Genomic DNA, 20,647 nt, shown 5'->3' on the forward strand with positions numbered 1-20,647 from the left:
GAATCACAATTCAGGCGCGGAAGACCAGACAAAACATTACAATTGAAAGCAGAACGTACGACGAGTAAACCCTCTTACTGTTTTTGTCCTCTCGTCCAAACTCTTAATCAGAACACGCACATCCACGTCTTGTCTGACCAAGTAAACCATATCTACATGCACACAAGAAACTCCACACTTGTATTTTTCTTTTTTCCATTCCCCATCGTTCTAAGTTAACCATTAATTCCACTAATTAATCAAACGTACACTAAGCAATTATGATCGGTTAGCGCTCAGTAACGCAGTAGCACTGTTGCCGCTGCTACTCTGAGAAGAGAACTGCAGCGTCAACATCTCCACCAGATCCAAATCTCTCTTGGAACCGCCAGGACTGTAACCATCCATCGTCTCGATATAATTCACGTCATTTGCCGCGGCTCCGTCCGGATGATGGTGACTGCCGGAACCACTTTCCAAGGCTCGGTAAAACGCTGCATCAGGCGACGCGTGATCAGGCATCAGCGTGCATCGGATCAAGTCATCGTCGAGGATGCTCGGAAAGCTATCGAATGTCGGATCACGGAAAACATCAGGGAACACGGATCCCTCCATATCGCCTTTCGCGGAGCCATGCATCACGACCGTGCCGGCTGCTTGCGAGTGATCGAGTAATTTGGTGCGGATGTAGTCTTGAAGGACGCCGCTGCAGGCCGCGGCGGCCTTGGCGGCAGAAGCTTTTGACCCTTTTCTCCTTCGCTTGGCGTTGAGCCGGCGCTTCGTGGCGTTCCAGTGGTTTTTGATGGAGTTCTCTGAGCGGCCAGGGATGTGCTTCGCGATCTCGGCCCATCGGTTGCCGTACCTCACGTGCGCTTGCACCATTTGCCTCTCCTCCTCCTCTGTCCACGTATCCTTCTAATCATATACATTTTGTAAACCACAAATTCGACCGTCAATACAATTTTAATTTCGATTAAGATTGATACTCGAATCAGTTGGAGACCTTGATGTCCGGTCGTAGATGATTGTGCCATCTTTCTCTGCACTGCTTCCCGATCCTTCCAGCCAAGTTCTTAGCAATCTGAGACCATTTCCTCACGCCGTGTTGCTTCACCAATCTAACTAACATGCTGCGAACGAAAACAGAGGCGAATAGAAACAGAGCAACCTTCATCACGAGTTCACCACACATAATTCATGCATGCATGCACGCACGCACGCACGCACGCAAATTAAGTGAAGAGAATACCAATCTTCCTCAGCTGTCCATTGGCCTTTGACAATCGCATTTGCCGAAGCTGCAGGGGCACTGCCATTACAGGAATTCGACGAGGTATTTCTCGCCGGCCTGCTCTCTCCGCAGTAATCATCCTCACTTTTGATCACCTTCATCGACTCTGCAACAAAATCCCCATCGTCTAGCAAAATTCCTTCAGGCAGAAATGCACTCAAGAAGGCAGTATTTGGGATCACAAAGGGAGGCGGTTGCCAGAGAGAGCAATAGGGATTGAGATCGGCGCTATTCTTCTCACCCTCCTCCTCCATGACTAATTGAAGAAGACGAAGGGACTGGAAAATGAAAGATGGGAAGGAAAGGGGCGAGGTGACGGCCTTTATGAATATAATAATTACGACTATTTATTAGTTGTGTAATTGCACACGGCCGTTGATCTGACCCGATCGGACGGCTGCAGAGCTGCTTCTCCTGAAACGTTTCGCCTCCTGTTATTGTGCTCGTCTCGTTGTTGACTGCGGTGACTTGAAGGCGAGGACGAATTCTGAGTTCGCTGCGCAGCGATGGGAGGGTTTACAAGGAAAGTGTGTAATCGCATGTCCTTAAATTGGTCTTAGTTGTTAATGATCATTAAATGGGAAGATTAATACCTGACATATATGTTATGGATTTGAAAAGTCTCATTTTTTTTAAAAAAAAAAGAATATTAAAAACATTATTTTATTTGAAGGATGTTTTAATAATTTTAAATATTTTAAGAAGAATTTTATAAAAATAAAAATAAATTATTGAAGAGGGGGAGTGGGGAGGAGGGACCATTAGCTGGCCTTCGTCTTTTTCCGCCTGCTGAAAAAGCGAGCCGCCACCTTAATCGGCGGTTCCACCTACCGCTTTACCCTCTCCTCACTTCCCATTCCCAGCCCTCGGACGGAACAAGAGATGATCGCCGTCCAAGATCAATCCGCGCAGGAATCCTCGGGCAAGCATCGATCCCTTCACCAGATCCTCGGCGGCGGAATGAGTATGTCCACCGAGAATGCAATTTTTTTTTTTTCAATTCTCTTTCTTGATTCTATGTTAGTCGGAGTTTGGATGTTTCATCTCCCACGTCGCTTGCTTCGATTCTGACAGTCCGATCGTCGAGTGTTATGCGATTTCTTCAGCTGTGAGAGTCTACTCGATGGAAGTTTTCTCATCGATTTTGGTGCACCTTTATTAGTTTCCCGATCCGTTTTTTTTTCCCTTCTTTCTACTATTGGCGAATCTAGTTGTGATATTTTTACTTCGATTAGGGTTACATGGAGAGAAATAAAATGAGAATTGGGAGTGGAATTAAAAAATGCTTGTGTCCTGATCAGTGACTCACTGTAATTGTGCCTGATAGTTGCTGATGTGATCCTCTGGAGGAAGAAGAATGTAACCGTGGGAATTCTCGTTGGTGTACTTGCGTCTTGGATCATCTTTGAGGTAGCTGGATATACCCTTCTGTCGCTTGTCTCAAATGTTCTGCTTCTCTTGATCTCCATCCTTTTTGTGTGGGCAAAGGCTGCGGAAGTTCTCAACAGGTGAATGCCATGTTTTCGCATTTTGACTTTATTTGTTTCGTGAAATTATGTTTTAACCTTTTAATCACAGATTATTTTGTCGAGCTCTTTTAGACTGTAGTATTGTAGCAAGGCTCTGTTCTGTAATTAATTCATCTATTTTGTTTAACTGATTGCTGAATGTTTTATTAAGTGTCTGAAGGAATTCTAAATTTGGAAACATGAATAATTAATAGCCAATATCATCCTTTGTTGTCCAGGTGGACTGGTGGAAGGTTGATACATAATTTCTCATAAAGCTTCAAGACAGAACTATAACATTTAAGTCAGTGCAGTGCATTCTTGAAGTTTTGAAACAAATATCAGAAACTTATACGAGTGCTTAACTGGAAAAGAAACCTACATTAAATGGATGTTAATAATATACTGATATATGTAACTTATTTATCTCCTGAATCATTCTCATTCAGTTTAAGATGGAATTTCTGTAGATGTGGTCTGAAAAAAATAGGAATATGTTAAACTAAAAAGGTAGGTTAAGAAGCCTGAGATGAAGGTTTTTCTGTAAACGTAATCAACATTTTTTTAGTGTCCTAATCCTGAGATTGAGTTTACATCTGAATGAAGCTTGGAAATTTGAGCAAAGAATTCTTATAAAGAACAAATGGATAACCCGTACTCACCACCCATTTTATTCATATATGAATGTGCAAGGAATATAATGCATTTCCTGTGTCCTTACTGCAGTATGTCTTGGAAAAAATTTCTAAACATATTTACTGATACAAATGCAGACCGCCTCCACCCATACCAGAGATGTACCTAACTGAAGAAATGATACATGAAGCTTCAGATTTTTGTCAATTCCATGCAAACAAAATCTTCTCTGCGTTCAATGATATTGCACGGGGGAAGGATTCCAAACTTTTCTATTCCATTGCTATGTGCTTATTGCTAGCCTCTACAATTGGTCGTTTGGCTGATATTCTTACATTGAGTTACACGAGTAAGTTATTTTGAGAATGTTTACTAGATTCATCATATTTAAGTTTTCTGTTGACACAATTTCCAATTTCACCTGGGAAATATTCTAGGAACATCAGGAAAAAGAGACTTTATTGTAGATGATTAATACCCAAACCAATTCTCGGGTAAACCATATAATTTTTTTTATGAACATAGAGTTTATGTGGCTTTAAAATTGCTACTGAAATCAAAACTTTAGTATCAGTGAATTAGGCAATCCTGTTTTCCTCGTTCGTCAAAATGAATACCTGCAATATAATTTTACAAGTAATCTAATGAGGTTGAATTTCTAAAAACATTCAGCTTGAACATTGGAATTAAATTCATTTCCTTTTTTCTTCCTAACAGGCGTTGTACTCATCTTAACAGTCCCAGCACTGTATGGGAAGTATGAAGATGGCGTTGATAGACGTGTGAAGACAGTACACATGGAAGTGCAGATGTACCAGAGGGTGTACATTGAGTCGTTTAACAACTACTACATTCAAGTTAAGAAGTGGATTTTGTTAAAGAAGAATTTACTTGCTGATGTGTGATTATACTTTGGGGAATTTTGTCCAATATGCTCTTGAAAATATTATATCAAGGTGTTTTTGAGTGAAATGTGTTGCAAAAGAACTTGGTTCAATTGCAGAGAAAAAACAGGGCTAACACAGTTCCACCTCTGAATGGAAATTATAGCATTCGGGGAATTTTGCTACAAAAGCTATTGTTTGCATCAAGTAGAACATTCTAAAATTACAAAGTCTTTGGATCGCACCATGAATGAATTGGGATCCAGGGATTCCGAATGCATCAGGTATGGGGCTCCATGTTTCTCTGTAAATTGCCACGAGTATATATATGCTACTGCCATGAGTAGAATTGTCAGTCCAGGAGGCTAAACTCAGCCATGACGCCTCTCGCCACAGCATGTAAGAGAAATCGATTGAATGAGAGATCGAAGGGGTTATTGGCTTAGGATCATTATCCTGGCAAAGCCTCACTTCTATTCTCTTCGAAAGCTCACACCTTTCTTCTTCCATGGCAGAGAAGCTGCGGCTGGAAGCCGTATTACACCCCCTCTGGTGGTGGAGCTCCCGAGCTTTCTGCAGCGGTGAATTGGAATTCCTAGGAACGTAGAAGGGATAACGTCAGGGTTTGGTTGAGGAGAGGTCAGAGGGAAAGGAGAACGGGTTATGAGAAAGGCGATTAATGGAGTGAACAGTTGAACGAAGGCACGGATCCCAAGAAGAATCTGATAGTACAGTGTTGTACCTATTGTTGTCTGGCTCCCCGCTGCTTTAATTTTGGCATCATTATTAATAGAAGAAAAAGATAATACAAAGAGGAAAAGGTCGAGCTTGTGGCCATTGATTTCCGGCAGGTTGCTCAGGGAGAGATTAGTGAGCATGAGGAATTGAGGAACAGAGAGAGATTGGTGTCCAAAAGCATGCCTTAACAGCTTATACTAATTTAATCATGTATGCTTCAATATGTAATGTAGGTAGATTTCCAGGAGGTCATGCACAAGCACTGAAGACTGCATGCAATTATGGACTCTGTACTCGTCTCCGGGAAAAACGAACACTTGTGATGGCTAGCTAAGCTTCTCATGTAAATCTGCACGTTTCTGCGAGATGCAGCAGTAGAATAATAAATTAATACTTGACGACATAAATGGGCAATTGGTTGCTTCAATTAATTGCAATCAAAGCTAATTTAATTTAGCCGAGATGATCTAATTAGTACCTTATCAAGAAGATCAACTTCAACTCAATTTCAGTATATCTATTAGTAATTAGTCATTATTTGCCAATGCAGCATCATCAAGATTCTCAGTATACTGCTCCCTCACCTACATCTTCCGAGATCTCTTACCAGAGCCTGTGAATCTCCATGATGCTGCAGCAGCAAACAGCAACCGTTGCTCAATCGTCGATTCCATGCACGCACCAAGTCCTTGAACTTAACAAAAAAAGAAGACAAACAATAGGAGAAGAGAAGTGGCTAGGATGTAGCTAGATATATGTGGAGAAGAGGGGCATATATATAGAGAGAGCCAATTACTAGTAGCTTGAGATCGACCGTGGCTTGTTCTTCTCTTGGCGACTGGCGAGGGCGAGAAAAGATTAATGTACGAACGTGCCGGATTAACATCAGCAACAGTGACACATCGCAGTCGGAGCTGCTGCGTTAATCGTAAAGCCTGAGCCTGGAGACTGGCATCCAGTCGCGCGCATGCAGCAACAACGTGACTGCACTGCACTGGCTCACGGACGGGTGTAGCGGATCGAAGTGGACAAGATTATGGTGACCTTCCCCATGGAGTCCCGCATGCAGATCCTCCGGACCTCCGCCCTCGGTCTAGTGGGGGACGATAACTAGCATTACACGCGTGCTTGCAGTAGATGGTTGCCAACTGTTAAGCTGTGTGCAGTCCAGCTCGATCGGTTAGCAGTTACGCTCATGCATCCCTCAGTCCGTCTTCATGAACAGAGTTGAGTCAGTTTATGACCGATCGTTGGGAAGATGGGAGTAATTTTTTTCCAATACATGTGCTCACATGGAATTCATCCTTCTCCAATATAGCAAATCTGTCACTTTTAGTTAACTGGGCATGATCACGTGGAGACCAATAGAATTCAACTAGATCAATGGCATGGCATGGGCCTATAGGGATGAAGCCATTGCTCTGCTTGTTTCCGGGCTCTAAATTCTACCTTTTTTTAGAATTATGACTCTGGATATATTTAAGCACCATTCATTTTGAATTTTCTAGAGAATTTAAATTTTATGATCTATTTTCTTGATAATAAGCATTTGCATTATTACAACATAAATTATGTTAACACTCTTTGCCCAGAAATCTTAGCCTATGTTTGGGGGGGGAGGAAGAGGAGGGAAGGAGGGAAGGATAAATAAGGAGAAGGGAAGAATTGACCCTTATTCGGATGGAGTGAGTTAAGGAGGGGAAGAGGAGAGAAAGGTAAGCCTTCACCTTACATGCTTAGGAATAGGTCAAATTTCTTTTATATATATATATATATAATTTAAAAATTATAGATAAATTATATTTATTTATTCTATATATTTTCATCTATTAAAATCATTAATAATAATTTTATTAATTTAATTTTAAAGAAGTAGGATAATTTTATAATTTTATATATTTAATCTTAATTTCTCTTTTATTTTTTCCCATACAAGATAACATACGTTGCATTAATAATAATAAATTCTATCCCCTCCCGATTAAAGATGTAAACGAATCGAATCGAGCCGAATATGTAGAAAAATTTAAGACTTAAATTTGGCTCGAAATAATTTCGAGCTTGATTCGAAGCTCGAAAAATACAAAATATTTGATTCGAGTTCGGTTCAAATTAGGGCTCGGCTTCGAGTTAGGTTTGAAATATTCGAATATGTTCATGAACTATTCGAATTATTGCTCAAAAATATGTTCGAAAGACTCAAAATTTATTTATTTAATATATATTTAACTTATATTAATAAATATTAAGGCTATGGCTTGAACAATATAATTTGGGCTCGAGTTCGACTCGAAAAAAGTTCGAACATGTTCGAGTTCGGCTCCAATTCAATAAATTCTAATACCAATCGAATATTTTTTTAGCCCGCTCGGAAAGCTCGCGAGCCCGCTCGATTCGTTTGCTATGGAACATAAATACTTCTCATCCCTTTTCTTTCTCACCCCATCCAAATATACACTTAAACAATCTCTCCAAATCTCCTAAAATCTTCGCCATGAAAGTATGCTATGGAGAATTAAGTAGTCTGTTCAAATGCCTAAAACTAAAAGACTCCAATATACGATCTCTTGCTCATGAAACTAAATTCTATTAATCACTACAAAAATTTCCAGGCTTACTGGCAGAACTATCCATCGGTACGGCCTTGTCCCGATGGATTTTCGACGGAAAACAATCGGTTGCAAGGATGTGCGTCGAAACCTTTTTTTCCCAACGGAAATATAATCTCGTTAGTAAACCCCGCTGGACAGCTGTCGCTAACTTTTCCGACGGAATAATTAATTTCGTCGGAGCCAGGTGTAGGCCTTGTATCGTAAACAACCGATGGAAATATGATTTTCGTCGGCAATTGCCGACGGAACTATCAATTCCGTTGGTAATTGTCGACGGAAATTACGTGTCCGTCGGAAATTGCCGACAGAAATCGCATTTTCGTTGACAAATTACAATACAAAATACCGACAGTATACATATTCCGTCGGTATTCAGTCAGAAAATAAAACAAAACAAACAACACCCAATTGTATTCCCATTTAACCGTGTATACAAATTATATATCCATATAAAACCATCACAATCGATGGTATTTCATACATATAAACATCATATTATACAATCCATACACACAATCATATTTTACACATACTAACAATTCATACAACCACAGTTTACAAATTAATCTTAACAATCCATATATAAATACAAACAAACTAACACAATCCATACATATAGAAACAAACACTCCATACATATAGAAAGAAACACAATATAAACAAAGCATCCATATATAGATCACAATATTTCTATGCTCAAATATATAAATCCATATCATGATAACAAATACTACAAAAACAACTAATAGTGTAAAATCTTGCAAAAAGTAAAATACAATAAATTATGATGAGATTGATGTATAATTCGAAATATTATACAGTATCAAGATCATGCAGAGGAATCACAAGGATGACACATAATTCCTCCTTCATGCTCATGTTCATGATGCCACGTCATGTGACAAGTTGTAGCGACAGATTCATATAAGCGTTGAAGTCTAGCAGTTAAAGGAAAGTAATACATCACTTTCCAAGCAATATTTTTTTTCTTCTTCCCTGGTATGCGAGTACGATTCTTATAACGAGGATGAGTACAGATTTTGCATTAACTCAGTTCATTATCTTCATTCCAAAATATCATGCAGTTGTTTGCACAACAATCGATCTTTTCTATAGGCAAACCTAAACCTCTAAACAATTTCTTGGTACTGTAAAAACTATCTGTCATTATATTGTCAGCAGGAAGCATCTCTGACATCAATTGACATATATCATTATAACATCTTTCAGAAAAATGATATTATGCTTTCATATTTAATAACCTTGCAGTAGCTGATAATTGCGAGTGATCTGAGGGAATGTCTTCCCACACTTCTCCTTCACTAGCCTTTAACATTTCATATAGTTGCTGATATTCAAGTGCTGGTCTTTTATTTATATTGGAATAATCAACTGCGACATTCATTGCATCATGAACCATTAATTATATTCCAATATCATAAGTTGATGATGTGCAGTAATAGTTGTGCCAGATGATGAACAATCGGAAGACCCAATTGGTTCATACAAATAAGGTTCTTCAAGACAGTACCAATTGTAGTAATTTGACACAAAACCATTCCTACATATATTCATTTTTACAGTATCTTCATCACGGAAGGCTCTACTTTGACAATTTTTATGATTGCACGGACACTTTAATTCGGCACCATTCATATATTCTGGAGAGGCCGTGTAACGACCCGCCTTCTACTGACTAGGTTGTAAGGCGAATCGCTACAATACTGCTATACCGACTGTGCGGAAACTGAGCTAATTTAAAATTTCACTAACTGATTCTGTAAAGTCTTAACCTGACATTCTAAGAGTATCTAAGTGTTGTACACATGCTAGGAGAGACAATCTATGCCTCTCGAATGTCCTGCTAACTGAAATCAGACATTTCAACCAATCCGTGAGTCGATTGAGCCGTCGGAACGATTCACAGATCGTTCCAGCTGATACTGGCACGGAGGCACCCTCTGGATCGGTCGGCTAACCGATCCATAAGCTTACCTCGCTTCTGTACGCAACTGGATCGGTCTACCGACCGATCCAGGAACACCCTGATCGATCGGGAGACCGATCGGTGAGCCTCTGTGCTTCTGCTGCGTTCTGTATGCAGTTGGATCGGTCTACCGACCGATCCAGGAGCGCCCTGATCGGTCGGTAAACCGATCAGTGCACTTCCTAGCTTTCTGTTCGCTACGGGATCGGTCGGCTGACCGATCCATAACCCTTGCCAACTCTCTGTTTGTGCCTGGGTCGGTCGGCTGACCGATCCCGTGACACCAACTCATTCCTGATCGGTCGGCTGACCGATCAGGGTTTCTGATTTCGAATCAGAAACTCTGATTTCAGCACTAGTTCGTGCCAAAACCTCCCACTACAACTATCTAATGTATAATAAACATTCTAACAACATGTAGTAACAATTCTAACTTAAGCTAAAGCAAGGTTTACTGGTTCATGGCATTTTAACAACTTAAAGTGCATGAAGATATGAATTTCTAAAAGTTCTAATTGCTTAAAACATGAAATTGAACTAATAAACTGAAAAGTGCTAAAGTAAATGCTAAATCCCCAGAGGATCTTTTATTCCAGTTCCTTCCACACACATCCTCATCTGCATTGACCTCCAGCCTCCACTGCTAGTCCATTTTCCTTTTACCTGTATCTGCAGTATAAGGAAAATAGTATCTGTAAGCTTAAAACTTAGTAAGAAACCATCTACCTCACTAAAACATGCAACGATGCGATTATGTTTTTAAATCATGCTGTTTAAAACATACTGAATATGCAAGCATGGCATGGCATGGTATCATACAAAGCATGACATAACATAAAAACTGAACATGCTTTAAACTGAACATGACATACTTATAAAATGAGCATAAAACTGAACTAATCCTGCATATATCTAAATCTGTACATGAACTCGAATCATGTAAACTGAACCTGAACTGAACTGAAAGCTAAACTAGTGTTCTCATCACTGGTTTCAAATTTGAAAACTATACATATAATAGATGAAAATACTAAACATGCTGCTGGGGCCCTGGCAACTGTACATACTGTGCGCGCATCCCTACGAGACCCGGGATTGCAAGTTCCGAATCCAGCAGGGTTACTAGGTTATCTGAACCTAGGGACGACTGTGGGAGTCCAGCCCATGGATATCTGATCCAAGTACAGTGCCAATTGAACAAAAGTAAAATACTGAATACTGTTTTATTTTACTTTGCTATTCTAGGTTATCTGAACCTAGAGCTAGGTTATCTGAACCTAGAGGCTACTGTGGGAGCCCACCCAATGGATATCTGATCCATTAGCTGTAATAACTGATAATAAACTGAGAAAAATGTTTCTAATTCATTTTACATTCTGTTAGGACGCCTATTGGTGCATCCTTCGGAACTGAGCATTCTATCGAACGCTTGGTGTGCACTAAAAGCATACCCTAAAACTGAAAACTATAAAATTACTGAACTAATGCCAAAACTAACAAGCGAGAGCAATTATACTGCAGGTGAGGGGTTTCTTACCTCAATCGTAAGGTTTTCTTACGATTCTATCCGCTAGGTTTTCCAGAAAACTGATCCTTTCGACGATCCGCTCACGTCTTCGCGTTCCTCTCGCGAAGAAGAACCTCTTTCGTGTTGGAGTCGTCGCCGGAAGATGATCCTATGGACCCTTGCCTTGGTGTGCCGTGCGTGAGGAAGAGGAGAAGAAGGGAGAGGCGGCGGTGAGGTTTTGGAAGAGAAATTGGCGTGAGGGCTTCGGTGAAGAGAGATTTGCCGAACCAAACTTCTAAAATAAACCAAACCCCACTTAAGTTTATTATTTATATTAAGTGGTTTAATGAACCCAACTCTAATATAAATATATTTGGTTCTCCTTCCTTTCAGCACGGCCCTGCTGGGTTCACTGGTTTCTAACATTATCCGTAAACCGAAGGTCTCGGGTTCAATTCCCGCTTAGGCCGTTTTACGATTCTATTTATTTTTGCTACTTCCGCTACTCGGAAAATTCCAGAAAAATATCTAATAATTCCAGAAAAATCGTACCATAATTCTAATATAGTTTTGAGAATTTTCGGGCGTTACAGGCCGGATCCTTTGGACCGCAAAGTGCAATCCAGAGGATGGACCACTTCACTCATAGGTGGAAATTCATGGACCCTACCTGTTATACAGATAGGGGCCATGAGATCCCACCTATCAGCAACCTCTGGTCCAGGAGCGGACTAGGGGTTACGGTCCAGAGGATCCGGGCTGCATTCTGGATGACTTTTAGCAAAGTTGACAAATTCTTCAACTTCAGCAATAAAATCATCTCTAATAAAATAATTTTCTAATCAATTGTACATTCAAGCTTTGTTCATAGACATTATCACCTAATGCGAATACAATTTAAAATATTATTAAACAAGCATCTTTTACACAAGCAATCTAAAGCGTGCTGATAGATATGTAAGTCAATCAATTAACATGTTTAATACTCATATTATTAAAATCAAGATGTTTACTATCTAAAGCATAAATTTACACAACTATAATAATTACCATAAAACATATATAACAATAACTGTAAAACATATATGCATTATTAACCAAGCAAATATGTAAATGTAATGTTTAAGAAAAAAAAAATACCTGAAGACAGTAGGCTAATAGGAAGAGAGCAGCAGATACAGTTGCCTACAAAATATAAATTAAAAAATAAGTAAAATTATACTAAAATAAGTAAACAAGACAGTAGTCTAATGCCGAAGACGCGGCCAGCCGCGTGCTGGCGGCCGGAGATGCCGCCAGTCGTGTGTTGGTGGCTGGAGATGCGGCCAGCCGCGTGCTGGCGGCCGGAGATGTCCCCAGTCGGGTGTTGGCGGCCGGAGATACGACCAGCCGCGTGCTGGTGGCCGGAGACGTGGCCAACCGCGTGCTGGCGGCTGGAGACGTCGCCAGTCGCGTGCTGGTGGCCGGAGACGCCGCCAGCCGTGTGCTTGCGGCCGGAGACGTCGCCAGCCGCGTGCTGGGATCCGGAGACGTCGCCAGCCGTGTGCTAGCGGCCGGAGATGCCGTCATGTCAACGAGGAAGAAGTTTACCCGGAGAAAATCAAGAGAATCGCATGTCACCGCCGAAGAGAGTAAACGCGCGCGCGAGAGAAAAGAAAGGGATCGCGTGTGCCCTAGTAATTTGTGGGATTACCGACGGAATTTGATTTCTGTCGGTAATCCCCGACGGATTTCATATTCCGTTGAAGGTTACCGACGGAAATCAAATTCCGTCGGTAACCCTCAATTTTTTTTCTGGCTTTTTTGGTTAGAAACAAGGTTTTTACCGACGGAAATAGAATTCCGTCGGTAAACCTGACCTTTTCCGATGGAATTGAATTTCCGTCGGTAAGTATAATAATTAGGAACGGAATAATATTTCATCAGTAAATCAGAAAATTTTTGTAATGAATGTATCATTTGAAACTAAATTTAAACCTACCATACTTAAGATTTTTACATTAAATATTACACCAAATACAGTGCCTGAAAAGAGAGAATCCAACTACCTTTTTCCTTAGTTAAAACTTTGTTTTCCAGATTCTTCACCCGTCCTAATTTTTTTTTAAAGAAAAAGAGAAAATTATGTTAAATTCTACTGTAGGTTTCCCTGGTCCTTGTGTCATCCGAGACGGGGGATCGCCTCGCCACATACTTGCCAGTAACCAAGCGACAGATCAAAAATCCTTCATACGCCTCGCGTGAAGCAAGGCGACAAAAGACCATTAAGCTGCCGCCACGTGGAACAGTGCCGCCGGTTGACTTCTCAAGTCACCGTACATCCACGCCTGCCGCTGACTCCCTCTCCCGGTCGTGTTCAACTCCACCCACGGCACGCTCCCCTAACATTCCAACCCGGCTCCCCCATGCCTGCAGGTCAATCCCGTTGTCCCCCCTCCTTCCCCATTTCGACTTTAATTTCCCTTGTTTTCTTCTTGTAACCATCTAAATCTCATCTCTAGTTCACCCTCTCCAAAGTCAACCCCTTGTGTATCAGAAATTTCTTACTCCAACAATATTAACCCGTTCGACCTGATCAAAAGAACACGCAGACCTCATCGGATGCATAGTCGCGCTTAATCATTTACAGTAAATAGGATTAAACAGTAAGAATTGAAAGTGTGAGAGACAGAGGAAGAAATTTTTACCTCGCAGAGGATTGGCGGTGGTGAATTCATGCAGTTTTGTGCTTTTAAAAGCCTGAGCAACGCAGGGTCGGAGACACAAGTCAATATCTTCCTCTGTCTCTCTCTATCTTCCTCGTCAACTGAGACTTTAAGCTAGATGGAGGGAATTGAAGAAGCAGAGGTCAATTGGTTTGATGACTTTGACTTCTCCCAAATGGAGTTCATGCAGGAACTGCAGGAAAACTGCCCTCAGGTCATCTCATCGCCGAGCGTGGAAGATTCCCAAGCTGATGAGCACTGTGAATCAACCAATATCAGCAAGCTCATCTACTCGGGTCCAACCATCAGCAATATCGAAAGGGCATTGTCTATGTCCAATGGCCTGGGCAATTCTCAGCCACCGTGAGTCGTATTTAGATTTTCCTTTTCAGTCAATATGTTTGGCTCAATTAGAATTCTTCTATTGCTAATTAGCTGAAGTGAAGTGTGGGTTTGGTGCTGTGGCAGAGTTTCTTTACCGGACAAGGGTTTGGGGAAAATGGATCACAAGTACATAATGAGGATCAAGACCTGTGGCAATGGGCTCGAAGATGATGGTTACAAATGGAGAAAATATGGGCAAAAAACCATCAAGAACAGCCCCAATCCGAGGTACTTTCTTACTTCTTAATGGTAGAAATTAAAACATCATTTCAGAGAACAGATACAGGTGGTTCTAATTTACCACGAGATCTCGTGCCTTGCATGGTAGATCGATGACAGTTACTCTTACAGGAAGTCAAAGCTAGTGACAGACACGTCCCTACCTGTTGGAGATTTCCAAATTTGAAAAAACGAACCATAGTCCATGTCACGTCTGACAACGTAGCTGACACCTGAATGCCACTGAACTTTGTAATTGATTACCATAAATATGCATGTCTTGTTGACAGGAGTTACTACAGATGCACCAACCCAAGATGCAATGCCAAGAAACAGGTGGAGAGGTCGATGGAAGACCCAGAGACGCTGATCGTCACCTACGATGGCCTCCACCTCCATTACACCTACTCGCATCTCCTCTTCCCTCGGTCGCCGGACATCTCCACGGCCGCCGAAATTCACGTGGCTAAGAAGCTCAAATGCCAGCCCAAGGCCGAGACGGCACGACCGATCAGTGCGCCGCTAGTGGATGCGGACGTCGCGCCGCTGCAGGGAATTTTTGAGGATGGCTCGGAAGGTCTGCTCGAAGACGTGGTGCCGTTGCTGGTGAGGAAGCCCTGCGGCTCGAACGCATCGTCGTACGAGCATTCAAGTGCTTCGTCGCCGACGTCCTACTCTTCGCTGTCGTGGGCCACCAACTCCTGGTACTTTGACCGTGGCATTCGATCGAGCATCTTGTGAGCGGGTCCATTAGCGACGATGTGTGAGACAATAAATATGATGGATAAATAAAATTGCTGTGGATGTTCTATAAGTATCAATTGTTAAGCCAACAAATTGTTTCCAATTCCTATTTTCAAGATTGTGAATCCTTTTTAATTGCGACACTCAATTATACTTGAGGTATTAGAAGACTGATTTTGTCAAGAACAATTTTGAATTTCTAAACATAAATGCATACATTTTATTATTGAATATCGTGTCAACTGTTCATATATTTTATACCAATTTACCAAAAGTTTTGAACTTGTAATCATCAATTGTTTAATTATCTTGTATTCCTAATTTAATTTTGATCAAAATAAACAAAATATCAAATTGGTTAATTTCATCTTCTTCAGTAACTAGTTCCTTTGCAACCTTGTCCTGATACTATAGTGCAACGATAGGATATCTAGACTATTATCTAAGTATCCGTGGTTCGAACCTCAGCTATGGTAAATTTGTAGAAATTTTTCCTCCAAATGAGACGCGTAACTAAAAGATCCTGGGCTCCTGGGCTGCCCGCTGCGAGCGCTTCCCGATTTACTTGGTGGTCGATGGAAAACTTCCGTAGGACCGGGTGAGTATTGATATCCTGTGCGACGCGCACAGTCACGCGTCGAGCAGAAAATCAGTATTTTGTTTTTCTTTTTAATTTTTTTTTAAAAATTTTGAATTAAAAAAATCAATATATATATATATATATATATATATATATATATATATATATATATATATAAATCCTTAATATATAAATATATCCCCTAAACATATTATAATATTCCATAAATATTTAAATATATTTCATTTATAAATTTTTTTTTTACTAAATACTATAACTCAATTGAAAAATCTAAACCCTAGAGATAAAATCTAAAAAAAAAAATTACAAAATATAACCCAATTGGGAAGCATGAATCCTAGAAATAAAATTTAAAAAAATATTTTAATTATTTTAAAAAATCACTTTACCTTGTTCCATGATTATAAAATTATCACATTTCTCTCGGGACGGTCTAGTAGCTAGCACATGAGGTGTTGCAACCATGAGATTTGGGCTTCGAATCTCGGCAAAGTCGAGGTAAATGTCTCCCTTATGTACTAGTCACTATTTCAAATGTTAGTAGCCGCTCGTAATTTATCTCCTCCATATTGACCCTGAGACGGATTGACGAGGGCGCGGGAGGCAAGCGTATTTATTTTTTGCCACCATGATGATAAAACTACCGCACATTATATGACTTTTATGATTTGATTGAAATAATCATGGCATTATTATGATGATTTTCATGAAGATTAAGACCAAGAGAATTCCAGTGAACATACTTCTTATTAGGTATGAGATCTTGAGGTCGGTTAGGAATAGGGAGTTGGTTCTCCGATTGAGAAGTTGAAAATAGCAATGAATCATTAACGAGATATTTAATTTGGTTAATTCTTTCATAGATATCCTCTCTAAACCACTTTGCTTTATCTTTTGCTTTGTCAAGAAGGTAGGTTAGCTAACTTGTCCTAGAGAATTTCCATCAGTCTAAATGGTGCAGGATTAGTGTTGCCAAAATTTGAATGTTTACAAACGTATCTAGTTGAGATGGTCCACGTGGAAGATATCAAAGTGAGTCATCAAATCCTAATATCTACAAGAATATAACCAAAGTGATTACTTACGAAAGTCTAAAAAAAAAAAACATATATAGATTCGTTATCTTAGTGCCCCTCTTAGTATCGGTCTTATGAATATGGAAGGAGGTTCATGTAAGTACACAGGCCATAGGCACATGACGAGATAAATCTCAGGTCGTCAATTCTTAAGAATCGACCCCTGATCATTATATCAGAGATATCATATGTCTATCATCTACGCTATGTCCGGGGACGAAGTTTAAGCCTTAAAAGCATACGAGTGAAGTTGACAAGAGACTCACAAAGTGATTATTCTTTCTTAAACTATGTTTCTTCTTCTAATGTTTTTCTCCCCTTTGTTTTCCTTTATTTATTCCTCCTTTTTTAAACTATAAAATATGTTACTTTTCCTAATGTTCTATTGCTTCTTTCCTGTGTTTTTCCCAACAAAGTAGATGGAGCCTTTCCTTTTTTTCCCGTCTTTCTTATTCCTTTTTTCCTGTCTTTTTCCCTCCAACTTACGATCTTGCTTTCTGAATTCTGATGATGGAGCTAAAATAAATAGTGAAAAAAAACACGAAGAAACTAGAAAAAGGAAGATTTAAATTGTCCAGTTTATGAAAGAAATTGAATTGGTATGTGTTTTGTTTGGAATTTGAGGACGAAGATTGGTTGAGATGTCATTCGCGTTGACGGAGAGACGACTTTGATATCCCTACGCATGTGCCTGGGAAAACGAACCCCTGTCTGGAACTGACGAACGGCAATGACTAAGCCGGTGGTACTTAAGCTCTGCGCACACTCAGACAAACATACAAAACGTTAGAGACCAGAAATCAAGAGAAAAGTTCCTGACGTAGACCCTCTGACGTTCAAATAAGATATTTTTTTCCCAGAAGAACAGTATACGAAGGGAAAAAAATTATAAAAGACAAGTGTGAATGTGTGAGAGAGAGTACCTGCTCAAAGGAGAGGACCTTTCTTTTTATATGACCGTGTATACCTCTAGAACGTGACTGATGTCAGAGAATGTCAAGTGTCAGAGTTTGTCGGGTGATGGAGGACGCGTAACACCCTCCTATGAACTGAAAGAAGATTCCATTCGTGGATCACAGTAGACTATTGGAATACTCCCTTACATATGACAGCTATTCTCTGACAGACGGTTACGATTCCTTGACATTGTTGTCGCCTAGTACCTTCTGTTCCGCCCGGGTTTAGCTATGGGCAACTCAGGATGACTGTTACGGTGTAGCGCCTAGCCCGAGTCTTGATGAGGGAGACGAGCTACGACTCGGATCTCCTCCTTCACGTTTGGAGTACTGGAAGGTCGACCGAGAGTTATTTTAGTGAAAGTACCAGGTATGTCAAGCGATCTACCTCCTTTCTCTTAACTGTTGATTGTCACGTCCCCTTTATCTCTGACTACCACCACTATTTAATCTCCAACTGTCACGTTCTTTTAAATTATGACTCACATTTTTCTTAGCTTTTGACACCTTTATGCACCTTATCATTATAATTTATTTTCATTGTCTACCATCTTAGTTTATGTATTCTTGTAGCGAGCAGATCAAGGACATCTACAAAATTATCATCTCGCACGGGATTATGAAAACCTCGTCATTTACTTAATTTCATCAGTGATATCCAAGAACATATGATTAAATGTCCCGGCAAACAAGTATCGAAGCTGCATTATAATTAAAACATCATTTGAACAACCTACACAAATCAATTAATCCTCCGTTCGATCATCTTGTGCAAGTGTTGCAATTCATGACGGATAATTGCAGCTCCCGTGACCTGCCGCGATCATTTAAAATCAAGCATCGATAACGTTTGTTCCAGAGATTGAATCAATCAACGATATGGGAATGGATGCTTACTGGGATCGGATGAGGTGATGACGCCTGTGCGGCCGAAGTCGCAGTTGAATTCGTGGCGGCCGGCGGCCTGGTAGTAGCTGTTCATGGAGTACGAAGCGTGGGCCAGCAGCGTGTTGGGGGAGAAGCACGCGCCGCCCTCCTGTATGGCCTTGCAGTCCGCCACGCCGCTACCGCAGGCGTAGTCGATGTTGGCCTGCAGCGCCGCCTCACCCGTGTCCGCGCTCGCCACGCACCACCGCCCGGCACCACCCCCCAGGGCCAGGGCCGGCGCCGGCGCCGGAGCCTGGAGAAGAAGAATATACAAGGTCTGGATGACAAGGCAAGTATAGATAAAAAGATTGGCAGCTATTGAGGGAAAGAACAGAACAATTATGGCGTCGAGTCCTATCACGAGAAAATAAGGAAGGAATCATCTTGTGTGAATGCTAAGGAAAAGGGATAGAAAGAAAACAGAGAAAGAGAAAAGCACGCAGGCTTTTTCGTTTTGTAATCAAATTCAAATGCCGTTTCTGAATGAGCTCCGGTTGCGAATGCAGCCGCAAAATCCTTAAAAACTGAGAAGAAAAGGCCGGGCGCACCTGGTCGCCGCCGCGTAAGAGGCCGACGTCGTAGGTCGGGGTCAGATCAGCGTTGAAGAGGCCAAAGTGTCGCTCAGCTGTCGGCCCGGGCTTCAGGTTCTCGTTGAAGAGCGAAAATACGTACGTCTCGAACCTCCGGCCCGGCATCATCGGCGTTCCCTTGCCAGAGTTGACCAGCGCTATCAGGTTCCCGTTGAAGGAGGCCGCGTCATCCGCGCTAACTCCGATCTGTCCCGCGTCGCCAGAAGACGGCCACCCCGTCTCCCCGACGGCGATCTCCACGTCGCCGTAGCCCAGCCGCTGCATCGCCGCGTGCACCGCGTCCAGCTGCGCTTCGAACATGTTCGTGTAGTTGATCCCCGTGGCGGGATCGAACACCCCCGCGTTGGGACGGAAGAGGGCGTAGTTGAGGGTGCGCGCCGTGTAGCCGAAGTAGGGGTAGGGGTTCACCATGAAGGGGGTGCGCGTCCGGCGGTGGAAGTCGAGCATCGGCGCGAAGATGGAACGGTCATAACCCCGGCGGAAGCGTCCGACGGAGGGCGGCTCCGAAGCGGAGAGGATGCCGAGGGAGTGAGGCGTGGAGACCCGGATCTGGTGAAATCCCGAGGCAGCGAGAGCGGCTGAGAGGGAGCGCATCGCAGGAACTAGGCGGCCGATGAGGTTGCGATCCGAGGTGGCAATGATTTCGTTGCCGACGGCGACGAGTGAGATGTTAGTGGTGGGATAGAAGGGAGCGACATGGGCCGCGACCCAGTCGGCGGCTGCAGAGGAGTTGCGGGAGGCGAGGGCAGGAATATCCACGTTGGCAACGGTGATCATGAGCGCGATACCGGTGCCGGCGAAGGAGCGGATGATGTCGGGGTTGGCATCGAACAGCTTGACACGATCGATGAAGGTGCTCTGCTTAAGGAAGGCGGCCACCTGAGCCGGAGGGGGGAGGTTATCGGCGTTAGCGCCGTAGTTGACGCCGATGGAGAGGGCGGAGACGGAGGAGAAGCGAAAGAGGCGGATTAAAAGGAGAAAGAGGACTAAACCTACGCCGGCGGGCATCATGCAGGGGCTAGCGTCGGCCGCTGCGCGTGAAGGGTGAGAACAGAGAGATTTGAGGAAGGAAGACGAAGCGGGGACGCTATTCAGTCGGAGATTTTATTTGGGTTCGTTCTTGGCGTAGTGGGATAAGCATCGAGATACGTGTTTGAAACGTGGACGGTCTAAACGTAATCGCTAATGTCGTTACGGGAATTTACTAATTTCAGTTCAATTCATTAAGACTAATATATTTTCAGTTAAATTTTAATTTACGGTTGAGAAATAAGTTTATCATGATTCGCTCAAGTAGATATGA

The 20,647-nt window shown here is 41.9% G+C and overlaps 4 protein-coding genes across 5 annotated transcripts; 2 read left to right on the forward strand and 2 right to left on the reverse strand.

Moving 5' to 3' along the window:
- Positions 1-258: 258 nt before the first annotated feature.
- On the reverse strand, positions 259-1,524 carry LOC122001924 (transcription factor MYB30-like). The gene is made up of 3 exons (XM_042556919.1): positions 1,229-1,524; positions 983-1,109; positions 259-894 (listed from the first exon to the last, which is right to left on the reverse strand). Exons 1-3 carry the CDS (start codon positions 1,522-1,524, stop codon positions 259-261), a joined length of 1,059 nt encoding a protein of 352 aa, XP_042412853.1.
- Positions 1,525-2,017: 493 nt separating this feature from the next.
- On the forward strand, positions 2,018-4,386 carry LOC122000693 (reticulon-like protein B12). Of its 2 annotated transcripts, none has more exons than XM_042555116.1 (4): positions 2,018-2,234; positions 2,598-2,778; positions 3,552-3,763; positions 4,153-4,386. In XM_042555116.1, exons 1-4 carry the CDS (start codon positions 2,153-2,155, stop codon positions 4,317-4,319), a joined length of 642 nt encoding a protein of 213 aa, XP_042411050.1. In that variant the 5' UTR covers positions 2,018-2,152; the 3' UTR covers positions 4,320-4,386. The 2 variants fall into 2 exon arrangements, with proteins under 2 accessions (XP_042411050.1, XP_042411049.1); XM_042555115.1 differs by having other exon boundaries at positions 2,019-2,234; positions 4,132-4,386.
- A 9,371-nt stretch (positions 4,387-13,757) lies between these two features.
- LOC122000695 (probable WRKY transcription factor 49) lies at positions 13,758-15,275 on the forward strand. Its single transcript, XM_042555118.1, has 3 exons — positions 13,758-14,210; positions 14,316-14,459; positions 14,741-15,275. The coding sequence occupies exons 1-3, from the start codon at positions 13,966-13,968 to the stop codon at positions 15,189-15,191; spliced, it is 840 nt and encodes a 279-aa protein (XP_042411052.1). The 5' UTR covers positions 13,758-13,965; the 3' UTR covers positions 15,192-15,275.
- Positions 15,276-18,461: 3,186 nt separating this feature from the next.
- On the reverse strand, positions 18,462-20,443 carry LOC122000694 (glucan endo-1,3-beta-glucosidase-like). Its single transcript, XM_042555117.1, has 3 exons — positions 19,303-20,443; positions 18,725-19,007; positions 18,462-18,641 (listed from the first exon to the last, which is right to left on the reverse strand). The coding sequence occupies exons 1-3, from the start codon at positions 20,353-20,355 to the stop codon at positions 18,613-18,615; spliced, it is 1,365 nt and encodes a 454-aa protein (XP_042411051.1). The 5' UTR covers positions 20,356-20,443; the 3' UTR covers positions 18,462-18,612.
- Between the last annotated feature and the right edge of the window lie 204 nt (positions 20,444-20,647).

This window comes from Zingiber officinale, chromosome 7A (assembly GCF_018446385.1).
Source record: "Zingiber officinale cultivar Zhangliang chromosome 7A, Zo_v1.1, whole genome shotgun sequence".
NCBI classification, from domain to species: domain Eukaryota; kingdom Viridiplantae; phylum Streptophyta; class Magnoliopsida; order Zingiberales; family Zingiberaceae; genus Zingiber; species Zingiber officinale.